We start from the raw sequence: 10,936 nt of genomic DNA, 5'->3' as shown, positions 1-10,936 counted from the left end.
CGTCAATTTAAAGAACCAAATTTTCTCAAACCGTGTCCTCTCACATTGCAAACGCAAATATGAATATAACTGCAATAAGCAGTACTCATACGCCAACCCCGTACAAAGGACGGGTACTCTGCTAGTATTAATTAAAAACAACATTTTTTTCAACTTTGACCCTCCCCTCTCACCAAACTTGATCAAAATGGTGTGACTTTTATTTTACCATACAATAAATAAAATCTATTTAAATAACATTAGGTTAGGTTCCTAGGTTTGCTACAGAGAGGCTAATAAAGTGTGGTATTTAGTAAAATAATAGTAGCTTTCTATAAATAAATAAATTGGCCAAGTTTCATTAAAATATATCCTAAAAAAGCAAACTACAACATTTAACAATACTCTCCATATGCACAATATGGGAATTTGAAATTTGCAATTTTATGAATTTTTTCCGTTACCAATAACCGTATGAAACACTTTGATATACTAAATTATTTGTTCCTTTAAGGAAGCTCTTTAAAAAGGTCTAGAGAGAAATTGGGAAATTTTGTGTTTTGAGGGTCAAAAATGAGAAAAACTATTTAAAAAATAGTTGGGTTAAAATAATGGTTAAAAATAATGGGTTAAAAACCCATCAAACCCACCGTTCCCATGGTCCGATCATGCTGGTTCGCGAACTCATTCAAGTTTATCCCGCCTTACACATTTAAACCAAATTAAAACTAATGGTGTTTTTAGCCTCTGGGGAAATCAAAATGAAAAAGTAAATCGGTCCCGGGCCTAGGTCTTACCTTGCCACCTACGCTAATAGCTACTTCCCTATAGGGAAATTCGCTAAAAATGATCCTGACTAATGAAACAGCTGATCTTAGTCAGTAACAAAGCCACACAGATCATCTCACTCCATTCTAAACAAAGCTCATCCTTACCCATATTTGGATTAATGCACCTAGCAAATGCAAATTAATTTTCCCATCTCAATTAATTGATAACGAGCTACTTTCGTGTACCGGTACTTGAAGTTCAATCAAACTCATAATCTTTTCCATCTGTGGCATGTAAAGAACCATACCTATATCTGTTCTTGGTACAACGATACACCCTTTTTGTCCCCAAAGTAAGAAAACCCCCTTTAAAATGTAGTGCACTAAATACTCCTGAACAGCAATATATGAACAACAATTTTTCTTGCTCAGTGCTAATTTTTACAAATGACTTCTTCATTCAAACTGTATTAATTCGATAACAAATATACAAAAAATTTGCCATCATATGTTGAGGTAAAAATATTGACAACAGTAAAATTTAACCTCTGTAATAGTCTTATAAGTGTTTTGCCATTTGAAATTCAAGAATAAGCTTAAGAAACAATCAATATCTGTACAATCTTCAGTGAACATTGATTTGAGTGTGTTTTGATAACAGAATAAAAGCCAAGAGCATGACTATAATTTACAGATTGGTGATCAATAATTGAACAATTTTTTTAGAAAACTTAAGTCAACAGGTTTGAAGACTAATGATCAAACGTAATAATGTTTCTTGATTAAATGTTTTCTTTTAACTTTCTAATCAAAACCTCAATATTAACAATTTTATTGAGGAGAATGGTTTAATATTCAATGTTCATAGAGAAAATTACAAAAAATTACCTTAACCCAAGGGTTTACTCTGCACCACCCACAATTTCTGAAATGTCTTATAACAAGACAAAGGTGGACACATTGAACATTGTCTTATATGATACCACAGATTATATACCAATTAATGGTATATTGTCTGTGATGATACACAAAATATCAGGTTTAATAATAACGCAAATGGTGGTTTATTATTGTTATTATTGTGACTGATGCTGGACGTAATTATGTAATCCCTAAAAATCTTCTGATACTGACCTGTCCTCTTGTTTTGAAAATTTGAATAAATGGTACTAGACCTCATTAGACGTTAAAAACATTGAATTCAGAGGGCAAGTAAAACTCAAATGTTAAAACGTTTGGTCAAATTACCTTTAAATTCTAATCAAACCAAATGAAGCTTACTGGTACCTGTTCTATCAGAAGTAATTTCTGTACATTGATTAATTGTCAACATGAATGGAATAATAATTTTACTTTTTTTTACAATTTCCAATTAACACTTTGAATCGCCCTTAAAATAACATCAATTCTTTTTTAATCTAGCAGCATCAAAGGACTCAAAACAGCCTCAAGATGAAACTGCTGTCACTGACACCCTTGATGGAGAGTACAACCCTTTTGAACACCGAAATGTGCCTCATCCCACAACGTTGGTAGTTGTATCTGAATACTATAAATAAATTAGTGCATTACTTTTTTATACATACATATTATTTCCTCTGTTTCAAAGTTTGAGTAATCTATGCCAAAGTTAATCCAAAGGATAAAGTTATCTATTACCAAGTTAAGCCAAAAGTACTGACACCAATAAAACTATACAGACTTATACAAATCATCGTGAAAAGTTTATTATACAAATATTATATAAATTCATGTAGTACATTTTTACATTCCATCCTGGTAACAAATATTACAAATCATTGTTGTCAAGTGAATGATATGTTATAACAGTAAAAACAGTGTATCAATTATTTTTTGTTTATAAATAAATTTAATGTGTTTATGATCAAAATAAATTGCAAATTCTTTCTTTACTTACAGTACCTACATAAGAATGTTGGTTCAAATTATGACCATTATCGTATTTTAATTGATAAAGGATCAAATTAAGCTTCTAATTTTACTCAGGGCCATAAATTTACCCTGTTACAGTTTATACACGACCAGATCTGGATTAATCAAACTTTAGTTTTTAATAAAGGATACAATCATTTAATCAATGTTATTTTGTGTTTATCCAATACTGTCAAATAATTTCAGAGACACAGAAACTCTTATACACCTGATCAAGGGATGTCTGGGCACAGGGCTCCTGGCAATGCCTGCAGCCTTTATGAGTTCCGGACTTTTGTTTGGTCTTGTCGCAACATTCTTTATTGGTTGTATATGTGCATACTCCATTCATATTTTGGTAAGTTAATTATCTAGGTGTGATATATTTTGTCTTTGGAATGTCAAGAGAGCTTTAAACTATACAAGTGTTATATGATTCAAACCAATAAGTATATTAAAACCATGTAGACTTATTTCCTTTCCAATTATTAAAAACACATTTGATTGACCATTTGTCACAATCCTTCAATTTTATTTTTCAGGTGAAATGTGCTCACAAGCTGTGCAAGAGATTACGAGTCCCTTCTCTAGGGATTGATGATATCGCTGAGGTAGCGTTCCGCTCTGGCCCTCCTAGTATGCGGGAGTTTGCATCTTCAGCAAGGTATTTGTCTTTGTTATTATGGTTGTAGTTAATTAAATATGAATACAGTAGGTTGACACACCTAGTCTGTCTTCAGTCCATTCATCAGAGGTTTGCTAGTTACTCCAAATCCAACATCAAATTGAAAGTTTATAATGTTTAACAGGCGTTTGAATATTAACATGTAATGGAAACATTTGAAACATTTAATCAACACTATACATGGCTGAACTTTGCTTGTGATGCTCTATGGGCCTGAAAGAAAATTGTGGTCCCTTCCCTTCCTTGTGGGGAAATTATTCCCTCCCTTGCGCCCCCAACAAACAAAAAACCTCTTTGGCCCCAGGGTCTGGGAACATTTACTAAAACAGCTCTGACTCTAGGCTGGCCACATTGAAAATTTACCTACACACTGTCACAGGTTACACGGCGGACACAACACAACTTAAGAGACCCTTGGTCGCAAGAAATGTTTAAGTAATTAATTAGTTATACGAGGGGACCCGTGTGCAATTTCACGATTGAATATTGTTCGAAACTTGTTTCCAAAGCATAATAAATAATTTGATTACCATTTGTGTGATTAAAGCTTTAAAAAAGACACCTCAATTGTGAAAATCTATCAAGTAGGACGGGTGAAAAAAGGGATCTTGCAGAGAAAAGCCTAACTGTATTAAGTATCTATAGCATATTATATTGCTTTTAATTTAGGGAGTTCTTCAATACAGGGAAAGTTATCTGCATTGAAGCTTAAGTTTATGGGCTCCGAACCACGCTAAACACCTTTGGTGATTGGAAGGATTTTAACCCCGATTTCTAGCATAGAAGTCTGCTTTGAACACTAGACGAGGCAACAAAATAAGCATTGTAATAATAAATCCTTTATTTAAATGGATATTTTAAATTAAAATTTTAAGTCATGAATACACACATTTAAGGAAAATAAAATCCTTTTTTCTACAGTTACCATAAAACAAATAAATTGGTTAAGAAACGTAACATATTTTTACACAGAAGTGAACTTTTAATATGACATTTAATGATACAACAGTAAAACAGCTGACCAGCTGATATTTCGTGCCTTCACGTTGCAAATCTGGAGTGAGACAAAGTAAACAGAGTGAATTAAGTGTTCAAATAAAGTTTCGAAGGACAATGTTAGACAATGTTAACATTGTCTCACTGATGAGCGAATTGGCCACTTTGCTTTCTCAAATCAGTGAGAGAACATGTACATTGTTAGGTAACTGTAGGAAAAAGTATAATGTGCAACTCGAGTGCAAAGTGCAATTGCCTCACTCGAGAAACCATTCCTCACTCGCCTACGGCTTGTGAGTAAGTATTTCTGTCGAGTGAGTGCTCACTAGTTGCACAAATAACTATTTTATTTGGCTAAAATAAAATAACCTTACTTAATTTACACTTATGATTTAAAATTGTTTTTATAAACTTTTAGGTTTATTGTGAATTTATTTCTCGTACTGGACCTTCTTGGGTGTTGTTGTGTCTACATAGTGTTTGTTGCAAAAAACACCAAGCAAGTAAGTCAATTTTTTAACGTTTTTTTTTAGACGCTGCACACCACTTGTCACGATCCTCTGTATAAATAAAATTAAAATTATCAGCAATCTGACACATAATTTCTCCCTATAGCTTGTCAACAACCTTTTTCGTAAGCTGTGGCAGTAGTTATGGTATTTTATAGGGAAAATCAGATAAATTACAATAAAATTTGAACTGCAATTTTTACAGCAGTTGGATTTGTACTCTTTTTTTACATATAAAAGGACCATAACATGCAAAATTTTAATCAACATCGTTGGGGCCGTTTTTGTGAAAATTCAATTTTCCCATTTTTATGGGAAAATAACCATTAAAAATAAAAATTTCATAATATGTAAAAAAAGGCCTGGAGGAAGGTAGGTGGAGGATATTGGTTTAGTACCCTCATACCAAAATTTGATCAAAACCAGACTACAGGTGTGGTCTGTAGCTCTGTACACATCCATTCACAAACAGACACCCAGTACATCACTTCAAAAATCACTTTTTTTTGGTTTGGGATATATCCACCCAAAACTAAAACTCAAAAATGTTGACGAAAACAATACTTTATTCATACTATTACTATAGAGGGGGATAAAGTAAACACATGTTGTTACACATATTTTAACAACAGAACAGGAGTGTGAGTATCATAATGGTCTAAAAAAGTCTGAAGAAGTGCATAGCAAAATGTTAGGCTCATTTGTGTGGTGTAAAATTTGAATACACCTTCATATCAAACCCTTGATTCAGTTGTTATATCAATTAGGAATGTCATTTAAGCAAGATTGAGTACGCTATAATAAATAATTACCAAGTTATCATTGGAGTTGTCAATAGTTAGTGGTATCAAAAATACCATATCTTGATTGATATTAATAAAAATAAAAATTAATTAAACTTTATAACCATTTGTCATCAGCCAAATGTCAATGTGTATTGATTATTTTTTGCATATTTAAAATACTCATAAGTCATTTCAAATATTATTATAGATATACTTTTATGATTTATTGTTGAAGTTAAAAGCCCATTTAAGTTATAGTCGGTCTCCTCTTGTTTGGAAATTGGATAGCAGGCTTGCATGAATGGTCTACCGTCTACGCAACTTTACTCCCTTTCTCAGTTAAAAATGTTGTCAGTGACATTGAAATACATGTTCTAAATGTTGGTGTGTGTAGTGTTAAGTTTTTGCGTTTCTTGCGCCACATTCTCTTTTTAGTCTATCCTAGCTAAATCGGAAGCAATTATAGTAGTCCAATGTAATGATATTTTCAGGTATTAGATGTTGATCTTGACAATAAGTTGGATTTAAGGCTCTACATTGTAGCACTTCTACCATTTCTAATCATCACGAATTTGATTCCTCACCTCAAATATCTCGCTCCGTTTTCTATGTTGGCCAATATTCTAATGGCTACAGGACTCTGCATCACTTTCTACTACATCTTCCAAGACCTTCCTTCCATTACGTCACGGCAAAACTTTTCCTCCTTAAACCAGTTACCAATCTTCTTTGGCTTTGCTATCTTTGCCCTTGAAGGAATTGGAGTGGTAAGTTTGAAGATTATATGATAATTAGTTATTTATTTATAGCTTTTAAGCTTAATTTTGTTGTCCTGAGCATTGCGTATTAACTATTGTTCAATTTGAAACTAGTAATCAGGATCCATTGCTTTGTGCAATGGAAATAATAGGTTTTTTATGATTTCCACTTAGTTGAGTAGCTGAGTACAGCTGAGTATAGCTGTATTCAGGACTACTCGCCTACAAATCAGAAGGTAGCCTGTTCAATCCTGAGAAAAGCCATTAAAGATAGATTATTGATTGTTTTAAAATGGACGCAAGTTGCTCTTGATCGTTTGCCTCTTAAAATCACTATTTAATGGTCCTGGCTAAGGCAGCAGCTGATCTTAGTAACACCATTCAACTCTGGTGTATTGGTGTCGTCCTTGTCGTCACAGAATAAATAAGGAGACACTACTATTCTGTGGTGTTGTAGGAAACCTCATCTAAGTTAAAGCTAAAGTTTGACACTCTTAATTACTCGATGATGATTAACAATTGTTTTAAAATTCTTACAGATGTCTGTTTTAAGTTGGACTTAAACCTAACAACCATTAATTTTCAACATCTTCAAGTACCTGAATAATTCCTAATTGATTGAATAGAAACAGATCATGATACACATAAACACAATTTTCACATGGAATTTTACTATTTTTTATCATGAATAAGATGTCAAGATGTGATAAAAATATGTTCTCTTCAGGTGAACAAAGGTTTAAGATTTGCATTTTAATGCTTAATTATTGCAACTTCAGTGTGGAAATTCAGAACTACTACCGGTACTTAACAATAAATTTGTTGATTTTAGAATCATAAATGTTCATGAACTGTTTATTCCCTTGTTTACAATCTGACTGTGATTAAACACTCAACTGAAGGAACAAATGTTAAATGACAATTCACATTTAACCGTTTGAAAGAAAGTTGGTCAGCATAACTGTACCTTTCAAAATGGACTCTAAGTAAGTCCTAATGGAAAAATCACCTTTGTAGTTACCATTTAAAGGTGTGCAAGATCGTAGGTTTTAAAGTGACACCTTCAATCGTAAGGAGTGGTTAAGTAGGTCGGCTGGAAAAGGGATGTAACAGGGAAAACCCCCTGTATTTATGTATATAGATTGCTTTCAGGTGATGCCCTTAGAGAACAACATGAAGACTCCAACACACTTCATCGGCTGTCCTGGTATACTCAACACGGGAATGTTTGTTGTTGTTATGGTGTATTCCAGTGTCGGGTTCTTTGGTTACCTCAAGTACGGAGATGCTACGGAACCCAGCATAACACTCAACTTGCCTCACACAACGTGAGTAATCTCTTATTGTTTTGGTAGGTGAACTTAACTGTTTGAAAGCTCTTTTAGTCCTTATATCCAAAACAGAAAAAACCTCAAACTCATTTAAGCAGGGTAGCTGAGCGGTTGTGGTGCTTGGCTAACAATCGGTCATCAGATCATGAGAAGCATATTGAATGTTCATATGGATCGAAATTGGTCCCAGCTGACCTTGATCAGTAGGCTCAATAAATGGTTCTGGATAAAAGAACATCTGGTCTCAGCAGGGTCTCCTAGCCCGATTCTGTTGGGACAGTCCTGATTTCGGTCCCTTGTGCCCGTGTTTATGCCTAAGTTAATCCGGGGGGAGGAGGGTGGTCCCGATTTTTCCCTAATCCAAGGTGGCAACCCTGGGTCTCAGTCAGTGACAACCCTACACAAAAAATAACCTCCATTTTACAATCATCCTTCAATCATATTGATGCTTAAATACACATAACTGTGTCCCTCTCTATGATTAATGATATTTTTATATTTATCTTTGAATATGCGCAGCTATATTTTATCATACAGTATTTATAAGATGGAACTAATGACTTTGAAGTCTTGGCCTTAAAAAGATTGTTAAACTTGGTTGTAACTGAGATAGCTGGGAGGTCGGCTGAGTTGACAGTCTGACTACATTTTGTCGATATTATCCGCTGTCATTGGCCTACCCTACACAAGATTTAAGAAGTAGGTATAGTATCAATTTTCATTTTTAGGGAGATCTTTCAATTTTCCTACCATGTAATGAAGCCTTTTCAGATGCATCACTTGACAACCCAAAACATTACGGACTACAGCCATGATTTCTCAATCTTTATATATTCATTTCTAATTTGCCATGTGTTCTTCCAAAATCAAATCTTCCTTGGTTGAAGATGCTGTCAGTGACAATCAATGAAATATTCTAATTATTGCTTATAGTTTAAATTTATTTAGTGTATTGGGTCAAGATTTATTGAACTGGTATCTATTCAAGCACCGGCAGCCTGCTCTCTAACACTTTGGTTTGTTTAAGATTGGCACGTTCCGTAAAGGTGATGATAGCTGTGGCAATATTCTTGACATATTCCCTGCAGTTCCACATACCTATCGAAATCATCTGGAAAGGTGTGAAGCATAAATTTGCTAACCACCTAGTACTTGGTGAATGCTGCGTTCGGGTGGTTTTCGTCACAATTACAGGTAAGTTTACTTTTAATTTTTAGAAAAGTAAATTTGATTGTTTTAGTAATCATTTTGAAGAGATAGTTTTTTTTTTGTCCTAGGACGCTAGGCACGAGTCTGGGATTGTTTTTCACATTACTTCAGGCTAGACCTAGGGGTTGCGGAATTATCACTTAGATAAATCCATTGGTGACTTGGCGGGGATCGAACCCGGGACCTCAGGGACTGAAGTCCCGCGCTCTAACCACTACGCCAGCTCGCTCCCCTTGAAGAGATAGTAGCATGAAAGATTATGAAATTAAGACAGCGATGCCAATGGTTCACTTAATATTGTTCAGTATTAACACAGAACGAATAAAGCATAACAAAGTAGGTTTTATTTTGGTACTGACACGCTTTTTGGCTGTTCAAAGTTGCTTGAAAGATTTTTGTTCAACAATTACCTCTTTGCAATGTACATTGACTAATGTAAAAACAATAACTATGTTTAATTATGTAGGAGTAAACATTCATATTTTTACATGAAGCTCGCAAACTAGCCCAGTGTACTCTCTTTGATGGCTACTATTTAACACGTTCACTACCGAGCGACGCACATTTGCGTCGGTCCGGTCACTCCTACAGACCAAAAGGAATGAACATGACGTTGCTTACAGACCAAGTGATATAGGAATAACATTGCCGACAGACCAAAAGAGAAATATCGTTTAAATGGACTAATTGACTCCATATTAACCTTAAGTGAATTAGTTAGCAATAAATATTGTTTTTATTTATCGTTTTGAGCAAATTTTAAAACGCCGCATATACGCGTCGGTCAGTCTATTTAACGAAATCCAGTTAAAAAGATTACATTTTCGTTTCAATAGACCAGGCGACGCATGTAAGCGTCGTTGTAAATTTTGTTGTTTCAAGCTTTTACACAAACAAATAAAGAAACTCCACTAAACACTAGCCAAAACTGCTAAGGTTATAACATTTACATCTGTTTCTGTGATGTCGCGGAATACACAATGTAAAAAACAATGTTGCCAACTGTTGTGTGACGTAACCAATCGTCATATCCACAGACAAAGCGACTCACATTTGCGGCAGATATCCCTCTAGACTGATACGATAAAATCAGGGGTTTAAAATAGACCTTTGCTAAGAAATACACTGATTAATAACATTGAACACCGACGCAATTGTGCGTCGTTAGTCTATTTCAATGTGACCAGCTGACGCAAATATGCGTCGGTGGTCTACTGTGAGAAACGAGTCGACGCACAATTGCGTCGCTGGTCTATGCGAACGTAAATTCCATATAATTGTGGTAGCGAACGTGTTAAAAACTGTAAAACTATGTACGTGCAGTCACAGTTAAATTTTACAGTATAAGTGAAAACTAGGATTATTTTTCATGATGTCGGAGGAACAGCAGGAACTTTTTATTGTACTCGCTGACAAGCTTGCTCTATTACTCGCTAGCTATTAGCTTATAAACTCACCCTGTATAATTTAGCAGGATTATGTACTTTACTTTCATTATAAAAATTAGCCGTTAAACAAAGAGAGTAATAACTGTTAACAATTCATTTCAGTACTTGTCGCTGTATTGATCCCCCACCTGGGGCCGTTCATCTCCCTGGTGGGCGCCGTCTGTTTGTCTTTCCTCGGACTCATGTTACCGTCCATCGTGGAGATCATTGTCTACTGGGGATCTGAGGAAGGACTCGGCACAGGCAACTGGATACTGTGGAAGAATTTAGCAATTATTTTGTTTGGATTCATCGGTTTCTTCACTGGATCCTACACGAGCATCGTCGCTATTATTGAAAAACATCAACGAATCAACCTGACAGGCGGATAAAAGCTCGATATTGATCTTTTTGCATTTCTTTAAGATTCTAATAAACAATGTGTATGTGCAAATTTTCAGATTTTTATCTATTTTCCTAAGTTTCATTTTATCATGAGTTCTGAATTATAAACAGGAATTTATGCTAGTATAAATAATGTCACTTTTTTAGTCA

The 10,936-nt window shown here is 34.6% G+C and overlaps 1 protein-coding gene across 1 annotated transcript; it reads left to right on the top strand.

Annotated features, from left to right (window-relative positions):
- Window positions 1–1,318: 1,318 nt before the first annotated feature.
- LOC128995105 (proton-coupled amino acid transporter-like protein pathetic) lies at window positions 1,319–10,826 on the top strand. The gene is made up of 9 exons (XM_054420007.1): window positions 1,319–1,514; window positions 2,172–2,277; window positions 2,889–3,039; window positions 3,224–3,345; window positions 4,781–4,865; window positions 6,148–6,423; window positions 7,567–7,742; window positions 8,773–8,939; window positions 10,505–10,826. Exons 1-9 carry the CDS (start codon window positions 1,505–1,507, stop codon window positions 10,771–10,773), a joined length of 1,362 nt encoding a protein of 453 aa, XP_054275982.1. The 5' UTR covers window positions 1,319–1,504; the 3' UTR covers window positions 10,774–10,826.
- Window positions 10,827–10,936: the final 110 nt, after the last annotated feature.

The sequence above is a fragment of the Macrosteles quadrilineatus genome, unplaced genomic scaffold, assembly GCF_028750875.1.
Source record: "Macrosteles quadrilineatus isolate MER2022 unplaced genomic scaffold, UCM_ALF_1.0 Scaffold_5__1_contigs__length_97177068, whole genome shotgun sequence".
Taxonomy (NCBI): Eukaryota; Metazoa; Arthropoda; class Insecta; order Hemiptera; family Cicadellidae; genus Macrosteles; species Macrosteles quadrilineatus.
Note: the sequence above shows the minus strand (reverse complement) of the source record. Positions and strands in the feature narration are given on the sequence as shown.